The sequence below is a fragment of the Asterias amurensis genome, chromosome 4, assembly GCF_032118995.1.
Source record: "Asterias amurensis chromosome 4, ASM3211899v1".
NCBI lineage: Eukaryota > Metazoa > Echinodermata > Asteroidea > Forcipulatida > Asteriidae > Asterias > Asterias amurensis.
The window spans coordinates 1357838-1382476 of record NC_092651.1 but is presented as its reverse complement, the minus strand read 5'-3'; the positions used below and the strand labels follow the sequence as shown (position 1 = coordinate 1382476).

Sequence of the window (24639 nt, the reverse complement as noted above, 5' to 3'; positions counted from 1 at the left end):
AAATCATGGGATACCCTGTATGGTTGTTCCATGGACTAAACTTGGAAGGTGGCAATTGGCTGAGAAAGTGCTGACACATTGTTCTGTCAGCAAAGAAAAGAGCAAGGGTTTAGAACATTGATGATGAGTAGTTATACTCTGTGTGTTCCTTCAGCTGTCAGTTGCTCGATTGTAGTGTTTAATTGCCTTTGGGTTTGTCGGAGGGAGTAATAGTACAGAAAGATGGGTCTTCAGGTCGAGGATCTCCTCTGGGGTTCGAACCACAAACCTGTGAGTTGATTGTCTTAGGGTAATGCATGCTCTGCGGATAAACCATTTATAACCTACAAATCTGCTGGCAAAGCTACAAGCATCTGGATGTGTCTTACTTTGAGAACACGGCTGTACTTTTTTGGTAGTCATAAAACCTCAAATGTTTTATGGAAGATTTTCTTGAAGCAGTTTCGTTGGGATATTCTTGGAATATAGACAGCAAGCCATCTTTTGATACGATGGTTGGGTGGTTTTTCTTTGCATGAAAGAGGACTTTGCCATTATTTTATGGCCAGTTTTTCAGTGCGTAGTCTGACTGTCAAGACAAAGTGCTGCTTTAAAAGGACCTGTAAGACGTAGATTTTGTTTCTACACCTAACCTGATATAATCAATGTGCTGATTGTATTTTCTCTATTTTCCATCTCTAGACTGTATGCATGCAGTTAGTGAATGCTGTTATCATCACACCACGGGAACCAGAGGAACTAGACTTCAGGTTACATCTACGCAATGAGTTTCTTAGAACAGGAATGTTGGACCTACTTCCAGTAAGTAGCAATGTTATATTTGTCCATCTTGTTTATTTTACATTGTAATGTTTATGCATGGAGAAACTGTGAGTTAGTCTCCCCATTAGGATGTCAGCAAGGTTGACAAGCGACCGCACCAAAAGTTGACCAAACTCAAATGTTTGAAAGTGTGATTATTGCATTTGTTATTAATTTTGTCCACATGTGGTAGAAATGGGAAGAAAGGAAAAATGGGAAGTACTCTGTTATCTAAGTGGCTTGCAGATTAAAGTAGCAACTTTTGTTGGCAATAAACTTTTACATTCCCAACCAATTTTTAAAATCAAAGTCAGGTATTTTAAACTACTTCGTACGCCTGGGCGACAAGTGCCATCAGTGTCAATTTAGCTACTATTGATTGTTTAGTCGAGTCGCGAGTACCGTTTTTCAACTACTCGGTTTCCTGTTTGGTGAACCAATTGTGTTAGTCACGACTGTTCACAACAACATAATTTACTTTAGAAGACACAATCAGATATCTGTGACACAATCCTTCAATCCTTTCAGCGTAAATTTAACTATATTGTCAAACCACATGCCGCAATGCATCTTGGGAATGAAAAATCTCTGTCAAAGTCAAAACTTTTTAAAGTGCGACAAGTTGAGTAGTAAATTTCACTAGTCGCCCAGGCTTGCTTCTTAGCCATTTCTACTCCCCTGTCATGGTGAAATTATTTGACCAGTCACAATCCAGTTGTATTTTGGCTTTGGTTATTTGCTCATTTCTGTGTCAAACAACTGACTTGTGCATATTCAAAATTCTGGGACCAAGTTGGTGGTTTACATGTGAGCTATTCTGTTTCTTCAAATACTTTAGGAAACATTATGTTATTTTTATGGGAAGAAAAATTTAGCGATGAAGTAATATTAGTGTAAACTTTTTTTTAACAAATCAATAAAGAAAAACCTGAGAATAAGAATTTTGCCCTACTGACCCTCACGCCACCATTCAAATTATGTAGTGGTGGCACAAACTATTTCAGAAATAGGGTTTCTAGAAAATAAAAAACTTCCCAAGTTTTTATGTGAATTTTAGAAGAGTTAGAAAAGAGGAACTTTTATTTTGAAAAATTGGAATAAATAGAATTTCTTTTCAAAAGATTTGATTTTCTATACAAAATAATGCCTTCATTCTCCTTGTTTTTGATTTAAGCACGAGACTTGCACAGTCTATCTAGGTACAATACATCAATTCATGCACAACTAATAAGCCTACTTCCATATATCAGTATTGGGGAATGATTCAATGAAAATTCAGTGAAGCAAGAATAGGATCAATTTGCAATCATCCAAGATGCCTGCAAACACCTGCTGATGTACCATTGCTGAGAACCAAGACAGTAACGTCTTAACTAGTTCGAACCAAGTGCCAGACGCTATAAAAGATAAAGTGCAGTAAAGCATGGCTCATCCTTTTTTTCAAATTTGTGAAAGCGAAATGAATTTCCTTTGCGTCACATTTGAACAATTCTTGTTTCCGTGCCGGAAACTCGCTTCACATTTGCTTTTTGAAAATATGAACCCGGCTTTAAGAGTACAGATTATGACATTATGTACATTTGAAGTTATATACTTTGAAATTATTCACTTGGCGACCTTTTAATTTATTGGTTTTATTTGGAAGTGTCACTTTGGAAACTTGCCAACATGTGTCAGGTGGAATGGTTTACAATGTTATTAATGGACTGAGTGAAACATCCTTTTTAAAGCGGCACACATTTGTATTACGATATGTCATCATTTCAGAGCACCTTTTACTTTTGTCAGGACAGCATAACTTTGAGTTACGTGTAATATATTATATCTCAAAGTTATTTTTTTTAAAGACTGCTGTCCTGATCAAAGTAAACAGTGCTCCAAATTGATGCCATTTAAATGCATACTCTACTTTGGTTTAATTTTTTTAAACAACATGTGTTTTTAGTTGAATTATTAATTCTATTTTTAATGAGACGCTTGTCCCAAAAACTATTGCATTAAATTTTTGGAAGCTTCTGTAATGCTTAGGCAGGTCATTTTAATTGTCATATTGTGTTCAGTAACTGGTTTTGAGTGCATAGATTAATTGCTGGTTTCCTTAGTTTGAATTGAGTTCCCGTAAATCCTCTTCACATTCCAGATGAAAATTTTCTAAATGCAAAATGTAGCATGAAGCATCAGTGAAGTTGTTTAAAAGTTACACATAAACTCTGCATTGTTTGACATTAAAAATCTGCAAAATTATTTTTTTGACAAATTAATTGCACTGCGTCATACATACATGTACCAATTCTAAGTACATGTAAATCTTTGAGGCATAATCACGATTTAGATATTAAAATAAGTTAGTACATGTAGTTGTCTTTAAATTGAGGCTAATCTTGATTGCCTATTTCCATTACCTTTTTATGGAAGAAAAATAAATCATTGTCCAGCTTTATTGTTGCAGCTGTTATTTCAGAACGACGATTGCAGTAATTAAGTTGATATTTAACCCCATACTTTTTCTACCATTATCAGGAATTACGAGACAATAAGATAAGTGAGCTGGAAACACAGATGACAGTTTTTGATGAACATCGAGAGGACGATTATGATGAATTCTGCCATCGCTTTGAAGGTCTCAAAGTGGAAATAGAATATCCTTTGAAAAGAAGTAAGAAACTTTCTGTTGTAGGGGACACATGATGAACAGGCTGTTGTGAAAACTATTGCACTTCCATTTCTTCTTTGTTCGAAGTTGTGCAATTGTTATTTGCAAGCTGTTGCACACGTTCTAGTTCTCGAGTTGAATGTGTTTGTAGTGGCAGAGCAAATAAGAATGCATGACTTAAATTCTGTTGTTTCTGATCAGCAGAGTGTGGGTTCGAGCCCAGGTCATGACTTTCATGGCATTAAGCAAGCCACTAAACTAACAGCTGTTAATTGGTCAATTAGAGTCTTTATACATACAGTACGTGTACATAACTTCTTGAAGACTACAGCTGAAAACCTGGAGTGAACTATGTTTGTATAATTGGCAGTATTTTCAAATTGTTAAAGAGATAAATGGTTGTGGCAGTGGTGTTCACTAAGTGATCCCTCTCTCACAAAGTTACTTTTTGAAGGTTTGGCTTTATAGGAAATGATGATTTACGTTTTGTGCATTCAGTAAAAGAAAACATCCTGTTTACTGCATCTGTTCCTTTACTCAGTGGACTTAGTCATTCCAGTTTCTGGAGTTAGATTTAGGGGAATTGTCCCAGATGCTACTAAAAAAGAGAATTGCTATAATCAAGTGTAGTCTTGTGGGATGTGAACTTGTCCTCAAATAACCCACTCTGTGGGATTGTTCTCTTAGAACAAGGAATAGGGACCTGCCGTCGATTTCTCAAAACTCTTCCTAACTTAAGACTAATCTTAGGACTTCAGACGAGTCCCAACCCTGCACTGTAGCATGCAAACCTTAAGAATAATACTAAATCTTTGTGAAATCGACGACAGGAACAAATTATTGGCAAAGTGGTCAGAAAAATAAGTTTATTATGAATGATCACAGTTTGGAACGGAACTTTAAAAGGGCAAGTCAATTTACCCATCTTCACTTCTTTCTGGATAGATTGTTAGAAATTTGTTTTTGTTTGATGCACTCCAGGTCTTTCATTGTGTAAAAGCATAAATTGTGCATCCTCAGTTAGGTATTATATGCCACAATGATTGCTTCCTGTTCTAAGAAAAAGAGATCAATCTGTGTGTTTTATGCAGTTGTCGAAAAGAATATGTGATTATTTGATTCTTTAACTACTGATTACCGATGAGGAGTCAGCATACCAGCTGCTTCATCAACTCGTAAGTGACACTCCGGCCGAGCCATTCTTCCTGTCAATCCTTCAACATCTTCTCTTGATCAGAGAGGATAGTGCCATCAGGTAAATGTCACATCAGGTGTTGTTATACATCAATTTGGTTGTCCCTAAGTGTTTGATGTTGCAAGTCATTGATGAGGATGAGGGGGTGGATGAATGGGAGAAAGAGGGTTACACTAGAGCTTTTTTACACTGGCTTATTCAAATCAAATCCATTTTTAAAAAGGGGACATATTACACATTTTTTAGCATGGTCAATTATCTGTGTTGGTTTTTCAATACAATAACTATAGTAGATGTTCAGTTTGCATCGGGATGAAGAATACTAATATTGGTTTTACCCTTACATCGCTGTGTGTTAGCCATGTATACTCAGTACTTTCCCTGAGACCAAACATTTCCAGTGTTGTAACAAGTTATTTTCTATACGTGTTCATACATTTCTCTCTGATGCTTGACGCTAAGTTTGGTTTGACATTAAACAATGGGATGCCCCTTACCAAATTGTTTGTTTTTAATTGTTGAAATATCAAGTCATTTACGTCTTTTGGAAAATGCAGTGAATTTCTACCGATAAACTTGGTAGCTCTTAATCCAAGTGGATATGAACCATCATGTCTGTATGCCAACCATAAATGGTGACTAGTTGGAATGATTTATTTTGTTGATAGACCCCAGTACTACAAACTAATAGAAGAGTGCATATCTCAGGTTGTTCTCCATCGAGGAGGCTTTGATCCAGACTTCAGACATACACAGAAATTTGAAATAGATGTGGATCCTCTCATAGGTGAGTGAGGCTTTTTGTAATGGCTACTTGAATCTTGAGTTGCAAAAAACGTTGCTGCTGTCCTGGAGAGGGTGGGTTGCAAAAAAAAGCATTTGTATGTTTGCTTGTGCTGTAAATTTATTCATTTATTTCAAGCTAATTAAATATTGTGTGAAATTTCATTTTGCCTCCTTTTTGGATTAATGTAGAGCTCAGACTGATTCTATCTGTATCAATCTTTATTTTAAAAGAAGTGTGACGTCACAATAAACAAATCAGGGGGTAATATTAACAACTCTTTAAAAAGGCGTTTTATATGTTTGCTAATTGGAACTCATTGTCTTTTTAAATCCTATAAACTAACCTGTGTAAAAATTCATTTTAAAAGGTGGTAGCGTTTTTGAGATAGTGCCAGAACTCTGGAGCGGTTATGTCCATGCAGAAAAAATAATCTGCAATTTAAATACACTATCTGAGAAAGTTACTGTAATGCACTTCTCAGATTCAATTTTGAGGGATAAAAAGTGATCTGTTTTTCCATAATCGCAGTACTTCCAAGTGAAAAGTTTCCTGGAAATGCATTAAACTCTCCAAAGCTGCTGTACTTCTTACCGAGTAAATTTTTATTGCCACTAACTTTCAGAGTCATTACCAAATGTATACAGAATCTAAAAGATGAGGCATATTTAGATAAGTTTGCTAACCAATGGCAAGTTGTTCTATTCTAAATAGTGTTTCATTTTTGAAGAAAAAGAAATGTCATGTATGTAAACATTAATGTACATCAATTGATTTCCCTTTTCCTTTTTATATTTCAGAGGGTCTTAAGGAAAAGGCATTTTATGAAACATTAGAAACGAAGGCACATAAGTTAGAAAAAGAGGTAAGTACATTTCTGTTGATTTGCCACATAGGCCCTTTTCGAAACGACTGGATTTGGCTTTGGACTAGGCTCTGGCTAGCTTGGCCCTGCGGTTGTTTTGACAATGATGCATGCTTTGTGTATACACGCCCAGGGTTTCAGACGAGAGGACGAAGCCGAAGCCGTGGTTTCGAAAAAGGCCATAGTAGTTTTTAGTCTTTTAGTCAATTAGAATGGATGAACTGTCCCAGGTATTTTAAATATAATTTGAAGTATAATTGCCCCAATTAAGAAGAGATTACACAATGTGGAATAGGCCTCCTTGGGAATGAAATTGTCTTCACAGTATGTCTCTTCATACACCATGCATCACTGCCTGATTGCAGATGAAGAACAACAATGATAAACATATTGTCTAGTTCAACCAAGCATGACTTTTTGTTTGACATGATAATTTAATATTGCAACCATGACTCGCTAGAGTGAACATCAACATCATCATCGTTTCGGTTTCAAGTCTGGTGTTCAACCTGTTCTTGGTTGGCCTGCTTTCTCCCTATGGCTCTTCTCCACTTGGCCCTTTCCGTCGGGTCCCTTGCATTCACTCCAAGCAGTTGGCCATGGGGTGTGGGCCAATCCCCAACCATAGTTTTAATATTGGAGCAAAGTTTCACAGCCGGATGAACAACCCATTTTATTTGTTGCCTTCTGTACTGCCACAAACCCCATGAGCAGTTCATGTAAAGCATTTGTTTAAGAAACAAATGGTTGCGATTATGGAATGAATCATTCTGCAAGCATTTGCCGAACCATATGGAAACAATAAACATCTGCTTCCCTTCCAAAGTCTCGGACATATTCAAACGTTTTCCAAAATGCATTACTTCAACATATGATGGAAACATTAAAACTGTCCCTTTTCGGAGGTAAACATTTGAATAGATGCAAAACTGGCACAGTCTGTAGCACAGAGGGTATTAATCATTCATCTTTTTGCAAATTAAATAAGCTACACCAATGCTCCAAAATTACACCTTAATTACATGAGTTGCTCACAGTGAAGATGCAGAAAATTATAGACATATACTGGAAAGTGTTCAATGACAACTCATCCTGTGTTTGCTCCCAGGTGAGCCCACTGTATCACAAGGAAATCAGTACCTGGGGGAACTTATCAACTGCCCTACTTTGACATGCCCCCACTTTATATCCCAATTGTAGGCGTCTGGACTCTATTAAATAGTTGACGATTTAGTGCCCATGGGCTCCAAAGACAAACTCATAGTTGCCATTTAGAGTTTCCTGTGATGATAGATCATAAAAGAAAACAATCGAAACACACCCAGTGGGATTCTACTACTATAGAGTGAGTTGAATTCCAGGAGAAGAAGGATTGACCATTATCCATGCACGTGGGCGTACTATATAAGATGTCCTGTTTATGAATCATTAAATAATTGGAAATATTTCAAGTCCTTTTTTATTTCATTGGGACACTGGAAATTCCAGGCTTTCTGGACATGTGTGAAAGTGCTGTCCTTTATTTAAAAAAGCAAGTGTACTATCTCCTTTAGTCTTAAGAGGCAATGTGTCTGTGGTGGGACTCCATGTTTATTGCCTATTGACCCAATTCACCTGAGGTCATCATCAGAATAGTCTTTGATGCGTCATACTGGTGGGCAATGTTGCTGTGCGCTTTTCAGTGAAGCGCGCACTTAAGGGGAGGTGTAAACCTAATGCCCACCAACATCGTGAGCATGGACAGTCGCCGCATGTGATGGCGTGCAAGGGGTCAATAGATGTTGTTTGTTTGTTGGGATTTGTTTGTTTAAATGATCTTACCGTCAATGGAACTCAGTAAAATCCCACATGGGGTTAAACACACACAATACCTATTCTAGTCATTGTGAAATCAGCAGTTAGCTTGGTTGGATTCGAACCCACAACATTGTGATTGATGTCCTTCAGTTGGGCCACTGTGATCACATGTAGGCTTGAGCAGATAATAATTTCTAAAGCTGCATCATTGTAACTAGTAGTAGGATGAATGAGTACATGATGGGTTCATAGGTAGTCCAAAAAAGGAGAAGTGTGCTAGTAAAATAACTGTGTATCCATGTACATGCTAAGCTATGAAAGGCAAAAGCCATACAAATCAAATGGTGTTGTTTGAACTGTGGTTAATGTTTTGTTTTGCAGTACAAGACAGGCCCAACTTTTACCCTTGGAAGTTGTTAAGCTGATGTCTCATACGTAGATTTGAGTAGTCCCTTGACCAAATTGCCCTATCCTTGAAGCTCAATGTTTTTACACAGCTAAAATGTGCAAACATGTTTGTGTTATATATGTGATGTAAGGTCCCCCTTAGCAAGTACTCAACTCATAACAACTTTATTTTAATTTAAACTGTTTGGCCATACCTTCGTGGCAATTTGCAACTATTATTTTTCAGGAAATTCCAAGCATGGTTGTTTAATAGCCAAGATACTGTATTGAGAAAAACAAAATATCCTTCAATTATTGATTCACATCACTGTGGTTGGGGATGTCCAAATGATTCTTGAAAGGTCTTAATCCTTTTTCCTTCATCCTTGTCACCTGCTATGTACCGAATAATCTTAAATCTCAATATCCGAGATTCTAGACACCGATATGAACTCCATACTTGATCCCAAGAGTATGTTTATTGCTCTCTTCAGACAACTTTATGTCATCCCTGGTCTCTTGTAAGGCTGGCTCAGGTATCCCTGGTGATCGTCTTCATTTCCTGTCTTAGTCATTCTTCATCTTGACCCAAGTATTCATGATCAGTCTACCCACACTCATTTGTCAGTAGAAGATTCTATAGACTGCAATATATCTATTTGGAAAAGGGGTTTGCAAACTAAGCTTGGACTATACACAAATGTATGATTTATCATTGTATTCCCTGTTGGAAGCAGTTGAGAAAACTCCAACCTTGGTTGAGGAAACGTCTGTTTATGTTGGCACATTACAGTTGATTGTAAACTCTTACACTTGATGTTTCAGTTGGAGCAAGAATTAACAGCACGGCAGGAGTCAGAAGCTAAACTCTCCCAGGCGCACAAGAAGAATGAAGAGTATGAGAAGAAAATAGCAGAACTTGAAACAAAGGTATGACTTGTTACTTCTCATTTGGGTCTTTGCATATGTTTATTTTATTTATGCCATTGTTCGATTGCAATAATACTAGGCCATTGAATCATGCATAGCCTCTCTCCCTTTTAAAGAACATAGCAGAGTTTTATGAACAATGAGACAGTTTTTGAATGAATCAGTTTTAGTATACAATTTGAAATAAAATTAAAGTAAGTAACTAAGTTTCATTTTGGGTGAAACAAAGAAAAATTGACTGGAGCGAGGCTTGAACCTGCGACCTCCGAATTAACGTGCCGGCACGCAAGTCATGCTCTTGTAAATTTGTTCCGTTCAACCTGAAATAAAATTCACCCAATCAGTTTCCCTTGTGGTTTATTACTTGATATTTGAAATAAAAAGTCACATAAGGTGATCCCTCTGCTTCCTAATTTGTATCACAAACTTGAGTGTGATCCCTGGCTGTGTTGCAATTAAAGGCTTGTATGGGTTCTGAATGCTCAAAGATATTGACAAAATAGGAGATTGCCACCATAGGGCTAGATAGATAAAATTCAGTTAGTAGGGTGCCAGGGGGTTCATCTGGAGGTCACAGCTTTAAATCCTGATCTAGTCAACTCTATTTTGACTTGCACTCCCGAAAAAAGATACTGACAGAATAGGGAGACCAGCAACATAGGGCTAGATATGTAGCTCAGTTGGTAGAGCGCTGGCACGTTAGTCTGGAGGTCGCTGGTTCAGAACTCGATCTAGTAAATTTTTGTTAAAAGCACGCTCCAGTAATTTATTTTCAATTTTATTTTGTTCAGCCCCAAATTAGGAGAGAAAAATGTTGAGAAACTATTTCTTTCTCCTCAGCTTGCATCAGGTGTGATTGTTCCTGCCTCATCAGTTCCTCCAGGTGGAATACCTCAAGCACCTCCACTTCCAGGAGGAGGGGGTCCACCTCCTCCTCCACCCCCTCCATTCCCAGGCGGTGCTCCTCCACCCCCACCCCCACCTCCTGGGATGGGTGGCGGACCACCTCCACCCCCACCCCCACCCCCTGGAATGGGAGGTCCACCACCACCCCCGCCACCACCTGGTATGGGTGGGCCACCACCACCACCCGGTATGGGACCACCTGGTCCCCCACCACCACCAGGTGGAGTGCCTATGTTTGGTGGAAAGGGACCAGCTACACCCTCACCTATAGCAGCTCTTCCTCATGGGATGAGGGCAAAGAAGAAATACAGTCAGCAAACACCATTAAAGAGGGCCAATTGGAACAAGGTATGTAGGTGTTTGTTTAATAGCAAACGACAAATATTGTCAACAATTTTCACTTCAATTTAAAGGAGCGTTACAGAATTGGAAACAAATTGTGAAGATCACAGATTTACATAAAACTTACACAGTCTAATGACGATGGTAGTAGAAAACATCCATTGACATTTTTCTGCCTAAAATGTGTCATATTTGATGAGAAATATATAAAACTAGTTTCCTGTTTGGAGTTTATCGCTCATTGAGTGTTTTATTCATTTTTGTTTTTAAATCGATTTGGTTTGATTTGATTTGATTTTAGGGGGTTTGGAGACTTAAGGGTGAAACATAAAAGTTTTGAAATTATCTTTATGATTGTAATAAATATAGTTTTTTTTTCCTACATGTACATATAGATTCAGCCTAGGACACTCAACAAAGATTCCTTCTGGGTAAATGTCGATGAAGAGAAGATTGAAGATGAAACTGTACTTACGGAACTGGCTTCAATTTTCGCGTCCAAAGCAGGTAGACAATGTTTTTGAGATTAATACGGGGACAAATCATCACATTTCAATTTTCTAAATCTTGTTTGTATTTAATTTAAATATAAAATCAACTATTTGCTTGTCTTTCCAGCTGCCAAAAAGCTTGGTGGTGAAGATGATGGTGATGGCAAGAAACTATCTGCTAAGAAAAAGACTAAGGCTTTCAAAGTCTTAGACGCCAAGACGGGACAGAACTTGGGTGAGTCTTACTTGGAGAGAATAACAACCAGCTTATTTGAATGGGTGTCTTTTATGTATGAAACCTTGGCATGTATCCACCATTTCAGCTTTTTAAAAAGCATATGGGTTTATGTTGAAGTACAACCAATAAATTCAAACTCACAGGGTCATAGGCTGGTAAGTAATCCAACAAATTAATGACTATCAGAACTTACTTTGTGAAAAGCATTGCAGCTGTTGATAAACTATTTTGAGAAAGGATCTATGGAAACTTTTTCACCCGAAACTTCAGTAAACCTGAATCGTTTCATAGATTTCTTAGGGTTGGTGTCTGTTTGCGAATGCTGTGGCCATAGTTGCAGTTGGTACCTGCTATCACCTCAATTAACATGGATGAATTTGTACAACACAGTATGCCAAGCTTCTTGTATTTATTATGTACAACACAGTATGCAAATTCACAGCTAGCCAAGCTACTTTTATTTACTATGTTTATATTCTATGTGTGTTTCAGCTATTCTACTAGGTTCCTTGAGAGTTCCCCATGTGGATATGAAACGTTGGATCCTTGAGATTGATGAGAATCGTCTGAATGAGGGTATGATCCAATCACTGCTAAACAATCTCCCTGAACCTGAACAGATCAACAGTGTCTTTGCACTCAAAGAGGAGTATGATGACATGGCAGAAGCTGAACAGTTCTGTGTTATTGTGAGTCACTATTTCAACTTACTGTACTGTCTATTACAGATACTGACTTATTGGAAAGGGGAACTTGCAATCACATACATTGATCAGGGTGGGAGTATGGTACCACACAAGGAAATCACTTTTGAGTCTTTCTTTTTGTGTTCGGTAGTGTAATTTATTTTTAATAGGTAATGCATGAATTGTGGGAAAGCACATTTAAATTTGCCAGGAACATAATATCCTGATATTAATATACATTTGGTTTGCAGTTACACCATTTACTTCCATATTCTACTACTGCGGAGCAGATTTATATGATTGTTTGGGAGACTTCTCAATTCTAAAAAGAACTGTCCTGCTTTTTAAGTACTACCTGGGTGGAAGGTATAGAAACTTGGCTGGGACTACTATTATGAATATGGTACCAAAAATGTTCTACGTCAAATGTTAATGCTGTGTTTTGGTTCTTGGTTCCAGATTGGATCTATCAAACGTCTTATACCCAGACTTCAGTCTATGAGTTTTAAAATGAAGTTTCAGGAATGTATTAACGACATCAAACCAGTGAGTAATTTGTCTTCCTTGTCCAAATTTGTTTGCAGAATTGTTAAACATACCATTTTAAATTAACATTTATAAAGTACATTCTAAATTTAAGATTATTTTCTCTGAAGTGATGGAAATAATAAGACATTTAAGTAAAAAGCATTGAAGCTTCGAGGCGCAAAATTTTTCAAAGTTGCTTTTGTGCCTCATACTTGGTAATCCTGAAGGAGACCTCTGGTTAAAGGATTTCTTGTTTGTTTGTCTGTGTTTGGTGTAGGTTGTTGTAATGGGTACCAAAGCATGTGAGGAAGTACGTGACAGTAAGAAGTTCAAGAGGTTACTGGAGATACTACTACTGTTTGGTAACTACATGAATGCTGGATCCAGGAATGCACAGTCTTTGGGATTTGACCTCAATTACTTAACAAAAGTGAGTACATTTCTCATTTTGAATAAACACAGAAAATGTCAGCAAGCAGAGGCTAAAAATTGACTTTCCAAATCACCCCCCCCCCCAAAAAAAAACCCCACTAAACCCCCCCCCCCCCTCAAAAAAAATAAATAAAATGTCACAGCAAAAGGTCATGTGTTATGAAATTGAGCCCCTGATGAATAATAGCCTGACTCTAAATACAGCAACTTGGCTCCACCCTTGTGTATCTCATACACTAAGTCACATCTGTCATGTTGATGATGACCAGCCATGCACACATGCAAAGGCCTTGATAGACTAAAACACAGCATTGTAAGTGCTAGTAGTACTCAGCCATTATAGCCATTGATGCTCAGTGACACTGATACAAGGCTTGTCACTGTTGAAGGATTCCAGTGAAAATATAAAGGTGAACTTTAATCACACCGTTTTATTTCTTGTTCAATGTCATAGTTTTGAGAAGACAAAAACTCTTGAAGTATAAAAACCAACCTTGTATTTTTCACTGTTGAAGATTTCCAGTGAAAATAAAAAGGTTTACTTGAGTCACACTGTTTTATTTCTTGTTCTTGAAGTATAGGTACCTTAGGTACTTTACTAAAATTGTTTGTTTTATTTAAATTGCCAGGAGCAGTCTCTATATTCACAATAACTTGTATTGCCAGACTTTACTTGCATCAATTTTGAACTGATTTATATGACTAGTGTGAATATTAAAAGAGAAGTTATAATTAGCTGTTGCAAACTGCTTCCCAACCACAAAGACCTATGCAATTTTAAAAAGAGGACAATACAAACAGGTTTTTTTCTACCAATTTTAATTTCTCAGCTTCGTGGGACAAAATCAATAGACAACAAAATCAACTTCTTGAATTTCTTGGCGGAAACTATTGAAACAAAATATCCAGAAGTAGCAGAGTTTGTTGAGGAGATTGGTCATGTGGAGAAGGCGGCCAGAGGTAAGAAATGATGCTCCTTGTCCTCCCTTGTGTCTATGGATGCTTTGATTTGTAAATTGTAACTATCAACTTGGTATTGTAGACACCTCGGCTCGATTTCACAAAGCACTAAGATTCATCATTAGAGGAGTTGTCAAGATTAACATAGTGATTTGTATTGTGACATCACACTTTACTCAGCAGTTAAGATTGATTCACAGTTAAGATCAATTGAACTCGGGAAATGGGATGTGAACAGTTTAATCCATATGTCACTGATTGTATTTGGATGACAATCTTGATTAATCTGCATTTTGTGACATTTCAATTAGTCTTAGATCCACTTAGCATTTCATAGTTTAGCTTAGTTCATAATATCAAATGGTGCAAACGGAGTAGATTTATACAAAAGTATTTCTCTAAATCTTACCTTTTTTGCGGTAACAATCATTTTATAAAAGTCACTGTGCAAAGTTGGCATAATGCTTTTTCTAAAGTTTAAATCATCAACTCCTTTTTTGGCCAACATGTAATTTCAAACTTTAGCATGGACTGAATCCAATGTCATTGTAATTGTAGTCTCTGTAGATACGATCAGCACTAACATACGCAACATGCAGAAGCAGATTAAACAGCTGGAGAGTGACATCAAATCATTTGTACCAAGCAAAGAAGGCAACGATAGGTTCAAAGAAGTCATGGGAATATCCTTTTGTTATCTATTTGAAGCACATTGCTTAGTTTTAATTGGACCCCTTACGTATGACGTCACACTCTCAAATAGTGCCCTATCTGAGGCAAAAGGAGGCAGCCTTTTGGACAATAGAGCGTATTGAATAACCCCGTTTTTGCTATAAAAGTGGCTATCTCGCATTGAAGCGCGTACATCAATGAAGCATGCAGTACGCAGCGTTACTGGTTTGATTTTCAGTGCGCATGCACGCACACGCTCAAAGGCGCCATGTTGTGGGCAGATGTTTGAATGGTAATAATATTATGGTAATGCCATATTCCATATGGTCTATAGACTGTATTAAATACGACGTCACCATTCAACACCTGCTCTACAACATGGCGTCTGTTAGCGTTTGCGTACGTGTGTTATAGAAATCAAACTGGGAGTGCTGCGTGCTTCATTGGATGCGCATACGGTTTGCCCTACAAGATGGCACATTTTATAGCCACAAAGAGGTTAGTCAATACGGTCTACAGCTGTTTTTGATGCGTAGAAATGTGCTGTAACCTCCGCTTACCAACAGCGTTTTGCATAATGTAATGTGTCTGTAGTGTGGTGTATATTTATCATTGTGACAAGTGTTACAAAAATGCAACTCTACTGATATTTGATTGTCCGTTAAGATGTATTGTTGTCATGTTGGTTATGATGAAGGGGTTAGTTATTACAAGTGTGGTAGCTAGACCAATTTTAGTGATGGGCGAATGAATCCACAAAATTATTCATGTTTAGCTATGGGGCCATCAAGTGCAATCTGGGGGAAATCTGTGCTTGGCAGCACAGTGCAGTTTGCTCAGAGTGCTGGGCAAATTGGTTTGTTTGTTCTGGGCAGGCCCACCCAGCACTGCCAACCGTGGCTACAGCACTGATCACAAGCTAACCCTAAAATGACATCACAATGCATCTAATTAACATCTCTATTAGTTATAATGACACTTTGTTTCATAGTAACAAATGACAATAGAGTAAGTTCCTTAACCCTTATTTTGTACGAGTTTGTGGTCACAGCAAAAGAGCAATGTGAGACCCTGGAGAGTATGTTCACCAAGATGACAGATATATACCAGTATCTTGGAGAGTTCTACTGCTTTGACATTAAGAAGAGACCATTTGAGGATTTCTTTGGAGATCTGAAGATATTCTTGGATGAATACAAGGTAAAAATGCCTCATATGCATCTAGGCTGCGAAGAAATTAAATTAAATTGCAATTGAGTGTTTCTTTTGATCAAACTACAGTTTGTTTTCATTCACCATCAATATAGCCAGCTGTTTTCCAAATGAATGAATAAATAAATCAATAAATTTAAATGTCAGCAACCTTGCAAAGTGCAAAAAACAAAACAACTGGTAAGCAAACTTATCTTGACTTTTTGGGTTGTTTCCATTGTAAAAATTTAAAAAATTATAGGTCCCAAAATCATCTATAGGTTTGTATATTCTTAGGCAAATCTAAGAACCTGGAATTTTGTGTTCACAAAGTGCCAACAATTATTTGTCACTTTGTGTATCTGCAACTGCAATGCTAAACACGAGTGCTGCGGATTTTGCATTTTCACAAACCACACACAGACCATGTTTGACAATCCTGTTATTAAATAATTGCTCATTAATTAAATATGTTATGAACATAATTTAAAACAGATTTGTATGATTTAAGATGGCTCTTCTTCCCTGATATGTTGAATTTCAATGATTAAATTTGAAACATTCTACGAACCAGTAACTTCAAAATAAACTTAATTTCAAACACAGTTTGGCTGCAAGGATTTTTTCGGGGCACTTCTTGATGTTGCTGGCTAAATTAATTTGTTTAGATTAAGGAATCTCTCTGTAAGTGTAAAAATGATATGGAACGAACCAATTTGGAGCATCTCACTCACTCAAAAGAAAAACAAAGCAAACAACTATCACACGTTATGAATTCTCTGAATTGTTGTTGTTTTTGTTGACAGCAATCAGCCAAAGAAAACCAAAAGAGACGTGACGCAGAGGAAAAAGCTAGAAAAAACAGGGAGGCTAAGCTGAAAGCAGAGGAGGAGAAGATGGCTAAGAAGAAGAAGAAGGATCAACTGGCAGGCATGAAATTAGGTTAGTTCATGGTGTGTCTTAATACACTATAACTGTTAGCATGAAAACTTACTTGGTAACGAGCAACGGGGAGCTGTTGCTAGTATAAAACATTGTGAGGAACAGCTCCCTCAGAAGTAACATATTTTTTGTGAAAGGGGTAATCTCACACTCAAATATATTTCTGAAAGCACTCAAATTTGTTTTCTTGCAACATTTAAGACCAATTGAGTCAAAATTTTCACAGATTTGGCTATCTTAAAGGCACTGGACACTATTGACAATTACTCAAAATAATTGTAACCATAAAACCTTACTTCCGCCGAGTAGGTTTTCTCGCGACTAAAGCAGACAAGTTTTCAAAGAATGTAATCTACACAGCAAGTAAATATACACATGGTGTTACTGCAAACCAAATATACATTGATACCTCACCATGCAATGCCGCTAATTCCATAATGGCAATCATGCACAAAGGCAATCTTGAGGTACTTAAATGAGAGGCTGTGTCATTCAATCATTAGAAATGGATTAAAAACCATATGCTTTCTAATCTTGGCGATAATTATTTATGTGTTTTATCAAAAGATGATGACCAGTCTGGTGTGATGGATAACCTCTTGGAAGCTCTACAGAGTGGTACAGCTTTCACAAGAGGTGATAAAGGAGGAAGGAAGAGAACACCAAGACCTGCAGGAGGTAGGTTATGTAATCAAGAAGACAGGGTCATCATCTTGCACTCACACAAGTGTCATATTCTGCATTATAACACCCCTTGCAAGTATTCTGCCTGCTCATTGGTTTAGAGCGCGTCACATGACATGTCTTAGTTTTGCTAGACGACGGCCGTGTGATAGTGCGTCGGTTTGCCATGCGCTAGTCCGAAGACTAGCACATGGCGTGCAGTACCCAGACGTCCGTTGCGTGTACGAGGATGATAAATTAATAGTCTGTAACCATTTCGGATTGCACGACACTACATGCAGCACAGTAAGTAAAAGTGTTTGCAATCTGTATTCGCGTCGTCCGTGGATTGTAGCATTCAGGTCTGTAACATAATAATAAAAGTACAGTATTAAGAAATGTTTGGGGTGTTATAAAACAAATATTGACTGCTTTTACTCGTGCAATGGTTAAAAACTATGACTCCCTCGGTGATCCCCGTAGCGTTCTATTTTCCCTCGGCTTCGCCTCGGGAAAATAGAACGCTCCGGGGATCACCTCGGGAGTCACAGTTTTAACCATAGCACTCGAAGCAGTCAATATTTGTATAATGTCCATGTTGATGGGAAGGGCGGATAAAAGGTTGACACAGAGTATTTCGAAATTTAAAGGGAGGGTATACCTTTGGTAATTACTCTAAGAAACAATGACCATGAAAACATGATTGGTAAAGAGCACTGGGGAGCTGTGGTCTTTCTGTCAAAACACCTGGATGGTGTTTCAGGCAATACACTAGAACAAAGAGTACCTTGTGTTTTAGGTAATACACTAGAACAAAGAGTACCTTGTGGGGTGGCATTGTTTAGTTTTGTAAAGTAACCGGTGAATTGGCTTAAATAAGGGACCTCCTATTGTCCCTTTTTGTTTGTTGCTTGGCAACAGCTCCTGTTGGTTTTGTAGACACTCTCCAAAACTGAGGACCTTCACCCGGTTTGAATGTGTATACCTAACCAAGCACACACACACACTTGTATACGCCTGCAACTGTGGACCTACTATTGTCCCTCTTTTGCTAACACTCAATCTTTTTTGCAATAGCTCCCATTGGTGTTGTACACGTTTTCCAACTGTGGACCTTTCCTGAACCGTGAACTCCATTGTCCTCTCTTGTTATAGGTCCCCGGTTTGAATGTGTATACCTACTCAGAGGCACACAGCAGATTATTGTAGGTTGTTACTGTAAATGCTTAAATAAGAGTTGTTTACTAACTTTGTTTTTGAGTTATACCTGCGTAGATTTACTAAATGATTACATTTACATTTCTCTGCAGCTGAAAGAAGAAAACAACTAGAAAGAACAAGATCAAGAGTTGGTCGTCCCCCCTCATTGACAACATCAGAGATTGCAATTGATGATGAAGAGCCGACTGCACAGAATGTCAAGAATGCTGTACCCAACAACAGAAATCGACAGCGGAAGCCAAAGAAGGCATGGGGAGACGGCAAAGAAGGAGAGGATTTAATGGAAAGATTGAAAAATTTATAGTGCCATCTGACCTCAGTGTCCCAGCAATGTGTGCTCTTTTCATGAAGTCACTGTCATTGGACCATTGTTGTACTGGCTCTTAGCTTCACTGATGCTCCATAGCGTTCTGATATTCCTCCCATTCCAATATGCACTCAGAGTTTGACTTCAGTGAGTTGGCAACAATCTGTGATGACCATCATAACTTGATACTGAGGAGTTGACAGAAATGTAGATGTGTGAATAAAAAGGAGCTGGAGAGAAGAGGACCAGAGATATACAATTTGGATAAACGTGTATCAGTCATTTTTCTTCCTTAAGTGTTTTAACATGGTGCTTCTGGAACTTTTGTGTTGAGGAAAAAATTGTCACTATTTTTCTACAAATTTTGGGGGAGATGACGTTTATGTTAGTCTTGCTTGTTTAAACCTTTTAGAGCTTTGTACATATTGCATAGTTGACCTGCTATGAAATAAGGAGCAGTAACAGTTAGTAAACTTGAAGCAATTCTTTGTACTCTAACTACACTTTGCTGCTTGTGCCTTGTGATGTTTAGAGAATTGGAAGAGTGCCAAATCAATGATAAGGACAAAAAGTGTGTGTAGGCATTTCTAGTGCCACATCCTTTCTATACTCAAAACATATTTCTATAAAAGGCATTACTGAGCAACAAATAATTTTAGTTGTTATCTTTCTTTGTAACTGTCAGGGCTTTCACAAGAATAACTGTACTAATATTTTAGGCAGTGTTTGCTAGTTTCGCATAGAATAAACGTTACACTATTTCATTAATTTAACATGATAAATTTATTTACATTTACTCCTCTCCATGGTTGAGGGAAATTATATTCCATTTCAAATGAAAAACGTATCCATTCCAATCCAAAACTTGAAAGGTTTAAAAATTGAAATACATTTCATATTGTGAGAAATGTTATAGGTGTGATACATTCACTCCTGTCCTTTAGATATCAATAGTTAAATGTAACAATGGTATGAACGTTTTATCACTGTTGTCAACCTAGAGAAAGGTGAGCTTTTATTTATGGATCGATTACTGCCCATGTTATAGCATACTTTAAATATTTGGTTACATTTGGAGTGACCTGATTAAATTTTATTAATAAACAGGAAGTTTGATAAACTTGCATCATGGCTCATCAGAAAACTGATAAAAAAGATCATAATGCAAGTCATGAGATTCAATATAGTTTAAGCCGCTTTCACACAAGCAAGTTCCAATAAAAGTTGTGTTGCTCTTTTTTAAACTTTGAATTGCTAACCAATGCAATATCCTGGGGGAAAAAAAATTTCCCATGGGAAATAGTTTCCCATTCTTGGGAACCGTGGCCATGAGGTTAGCATAGAGAGTATGCATCCTTCCTGAGAAAAATTGCATTGAGTGTGAACAGAACATGTTGTGGCAGGGTAAAAACTCCCCTGACTTTATGTCCTGTAAATTGGCCCTGTATATGTGAAACAGCTTTAGGTTTTAAGATAGAAACACTTTAAAGGGTAGGGTCATAGTTTTGGTTGTGTCAACAAAGTGCAGATCTGTTGATAAATTTAAATTATCAAGAAAGATACAATAACTTGAGATACCTGTCAAAGTTTTGGTTGAACACGGCCTACTTGTTGCGAAAACATCAACAAACTGTAACAGTATTTTCATCAATTGTTTGGAGATTCAAATATTTGACAAATTTTTAATGTTTTCCAATCAACTGAGATATTAAGACAAACTAATTTGCAGGATGCTTACTACCATCTTTCTAATAAGTTTGCTTTTCTTTTGGGATCATTACAAAAGTATTACCCTTCCTTTAAGAAAACGCCTGTATTCCAATCTTACACCATTATACTTCATTATAAGGTATCATGTTTTGAGAAAAACCAAATAGAGATTGTTATATTATGTTATAATTTGTTTTCATCATTGAGCCTATATTTTTCAGGATTTGCATATATAGTGATATTACTGACCGATTTATTATTCAAATAATAGTAGTTTGTATGGCCAGATTAATCTAGAGAAAGCATAATTATGGGAAATGAAGTTACTAAAAAAAATTAAAGTATATCAATATACAGATTTGGTTATGTTGTAGATACAAAGTTGAGACATTTTCATATGTTAAAAACAAATTACCCTGTAAATGATGTTGTAGATAGTTATTTACCATAAACACATGTACTGGTTTAACTATGTAGATATTTATGCAGTCTCTATATACATAAGAAATTGCCCCTAGTTGCCTTGTGATATACTGAATCTTCATAAACAGGATTTAACAGTATTGAAGAGCAACTGCAGACTAAAGCACACTTTTTTTCTAAATTTTGTTTATTTAAAAATAAATGCAAAGTGATAACTTTCTGAATATTCTGTGGTGAAAAGGCTTTGTGATATGCACCTCATGTGCAGTATCCCATCATTAGGGGATATACGTTTGCTTCCTTTTAAGAAATGATAAAACCAAAAACAACAATTTGTATTTGTTTTCACATGAATCTTCCAATACATTGTAACTCGTCACTTAAATTGTTTGGCACACTATGATCTTTACAAGTATTACTGCTAAAAAAAAAATTGTGTTGTTCATGATATTTTGGCTTGGATAAATTGCAAGCAGATTCTTCCTGTGCTGAAAAATGTTTGTCTGTGCACTTATTAGGTTATTTTGCAAAGTTTTTTTTAAATTATTATTAAATTATATAGGGCAAGCATGGAAATTCATCTTTAAACATGTTGAAAGGGCAAGGCCTTTTTCATTTTGCGAAGGGCACTTCCATTGGAAAATATTAAAGTGAATGGGAAACCTTTGAAGGGCACAAAGTCCAAGACCAGGGCCCAATTTCATAGAGCTGCGTAAGCACAAAAAGTAGCTAAGCACAACAAAATTATACTTTTCGGAATACACTTACCAGCCAAACTACCATGTCACCTGTACAATCTGTGGCGGGTTTTCTGTTCATATCTGCTTAGCAGAATTTTTTAAAGCTCTATTTTGTGCTTAAGCAGCTCTATGAAATTGGGCTCTAGGGCAATGAAGCCAATGGCCTCCAAGGCCTGCGCGAATTCCATACCTGTTAGGGGCCTATTTATTTAGGTTGTTATTATTTTAATTTTGTTGTGGGGGTGGGGGTGTATAGCTTGAACCAAATGACCCCAAAAGTACATGAAGCTGTACAAGAAAGAAATAAAATATATTTTAACTCATAATGTTCTTGGTTGTTAGAGTAAATTAATTATTTACATTTTGATTACTATGCCTATGCTTATGTGAATACTTTCACTGCCGTTTCCTGTTGATTATGCAATTTCAAAGTTAAACTAGGGTATGTTGACAATGATCATACAGTTTAAAGAATTGGTAACTTGGATATTGACCACCATTACTTGAACTTCTGCTTTAATTTGATGAGGTGCCTATTCAGGTATGAATGAAACATTTGACAAATTAAGTCACTGATGAAATACAGTTTAAAAAACTTCACAAAATATGACAATTCATAGTGCAAATTTGTATTAATTTGTAAAGTGATTTTTCACAATTATGATGAATTCCACAAGCATGTGAATTTATGAAAATGTAGTCTGGTAGAGCACTATTATATGGTACAACTAGTTGTGTGGTCCATTTTCATGGTCAAATACAAATGTTTTATTAATATTTGAATGACTCATACAACTGTTGTAATAAATGAAAAAGTTTGAATTGATGATTTAAAGTAGTTGTCTTAACAACATGCATACTCATCATACACATGTATAGACTTAATCATTATCGCATTATTTGTATTTAATTTGAGCGTTTTCTGCATTTTCTTTTTATGTGCACACAATATGAGTCAAAAGCTGATAACTGGCTACTTTATTTGAATAAAGATAGTAACACATGATGGTATTATTTGTCTAATTCAATGCTACTAGCTATGACCTAACTGCATTCTACACTAAAAAACCTGGGCCCAGTTCCATGGCTCTACTTACCGTTAGCAAAGAATCACAACTAACCGAAGCAGGGAATTCTGTGGTTACGGCAAGCGTAATTCAACGGGTCCAATTTGATAAAGTCTGTAAGCTACCAGTCAAAATTACAGTAAGTTTGCTTATTGTGGCTGGTGCCCCCCTCAACTTTTGCTTAGCAAAGAAATTTGTCAGGCAGTATTTTCTGCTTAACACCTTTATGAATTTGGTTACAGGTTAGCGGCAAATTTTAGCCTCGCAGGAATGCATGTTTATCCCCAATGGTGGTCAATGCTCTGGACCCAATTTCATAAAACATGTAAGCAGCTGTTTTGTGCTTACCGAGCGTCCCTTAGCAGAATTTCTATTTCATGAAGCTGTTTACCGTAAGCAAGGGTAATTTGCGGTAAGCACACAAGTGACGTAACAATGCAAATGTATTGTGAACGTGCATGCGCGCCTGGTAATTTTCTGCTTAATTGAGAAATCATGGTGAATTACGCACATTGTTCTGCTACATTTTAAGCACAAAAATTTGCTCCAAATGCAGGATTTGTCCCTTTTGATATTGAAAAAATTTGCCCAAAAAGGCCAAAGAGTGATATTTTAAATTATTAAATTTGGCCTAATGAATGTAAATATTTCCGAAAGTTTAGCTTAAATCTTGTGTCTAAGTCTTGCAATTTGCTAACCCAATAACATTATTACAAATGACCTTGAATTGTTCTTTTTTTGGAGGGCGCGTTAATTGAAAATGCTGGACTTACCCCCTTGTGATATTTGCAATGTTTGAACCTAACCGCTGTGATTTTGGAACCAAAAATCGATCCAAATGCTTGACTTGTCCCTTTTGATATTTATAGCAAAATTAGCCCAGGCCAAAGTTTGATATTTTAAATTATTAAATTTGGCCTAATGTCAATATTTCCGCAAGTTTAGCTTAAATCTTGTGTCTTAGCCTTGCAATTTGCTAACACAACAACTATTACAAACGACCACATTGAATTGTTTTTTTTGGAGGGCGCGGGGGTGAAGTGACCATTTGGGTGAGAAATGTCAACATAGGCTACAAGTTACTTTTTATTCCTACAAATAATAAGTTGGAAATTAACCAAAAATAAACCCCAAATACCTTAGTTCTGTCGTCGTTGTGCTAAATTATTTCATATTTCTAACAAGCGGTAGGCTACTTTTATTTTATCAATTTAACTATTCCAGTCTTCAATTCTCGCATTTCTAATCATTCCGCGAGATCTTGCGGGAGCCAGTTGCGTACCCCTGTGGTCTTTGACAGGCACTGGTGATTGGAACCAGCCAAAGCAAACGGGAGGTACCCGACTACCGCTTAACACCATATAAACATGCAGTAGAGCTCTGGGTACCCGACGGCTTGATGCCGCGTGACGGTATTCAAAATGGCCACCAGCCATGCTTGAAAGTTTGTCAATACCGTGGATATACTTACGATGATTTGATGTGATTTAATGTCTCTATGGGTAAGCTTTATCATGTAGTTTATTCAAGTTGATAATGTAGAATAGGAATGCCTCGTGGAAGACATGTTTATACCCTAGTTTGGTATAAAACGGGTAATTTTGTCGCATTTCTATTCCACCTTCATGCTCAACATAAACAACGGCAATCCGGAAGTAGCTCTATACGTTAGAGCATAGGTCATTGCATCATCGCCAATGGCAATGCC

General features: G+C 37.0%; 1 protein-coding gene across 1 annotated transcript in view; it reads left to right on the top strand.

Annotated features, from left to right (window-relative positions):
• Positions 1 to 22833, top strand: part of LOC139935931 (protein diaphanous homolog 2-like) — a 44102-nt gene extending 21269 nt beyond the window's left edge. Inside the window, exons 7-24 of the mRNA XM_071930573.1 lie at positions 682 to 801; positions 3322 to 3440; positions 4593 to 4709; positions 5318 to 5436; positions 6234 to 6298; positions 9308 to 9412; positions 10253 to 10666; positions 11056 to 11167; positions 11279 to 11386; positions 11882 to 12078; positions 12535 to 12621; positions 12881 to 13033; positions 13866 to 13995; positions 14554 to 14678; positions 15703 to 15867; positions 16665 to 16800; positions 17368 to 17478; positions 18774 to 22833. Of these exons, the coding sequence (XP_071786674.1) occupies positions 682 to 801; positions 3322 to 3440; positions 4593 to 4709; positions 5318 to 5436; positions 6234 to 6298; positions 9308 to 9412; positions 10253 to 10666; positions 11056 to 11167; positions 11279 to 11386; positions 11882 to 12078; positions 12535 to 12621; positions 12881 to 13033; positions 13866 to 13995; positions 14554 to 14678; positions 15703 to 15867; positions 16665 to 16800; positions 17368 to 17478; positions 18774 to 18988 (2598 nt within the window). The 3' untranslated portion in view covers positions 18989 to 22833. The remainder of the gene's footprint in view (positions 1 to 681; positions 802 to 3321; positions 3441 to 4592; positions 4710 to 5317; positions 5437 to 6233; positions 6299 to 9307; positions 9413 to 10252; positions 10667 to 11055; positions 11168 to 11278; positions 11387 to 11881; positions 12079 to 12534; positions 12622 to 12880; positions 13034 to 13865; positions 13996 to 14553; positions 14679 to 15702; positions 15868 to 16664; positions 16801 to 17367; positions 17479 to 18773) is intronic.
• Positions 22834 to 24639: the final 1806 nt, after the last annotated feature.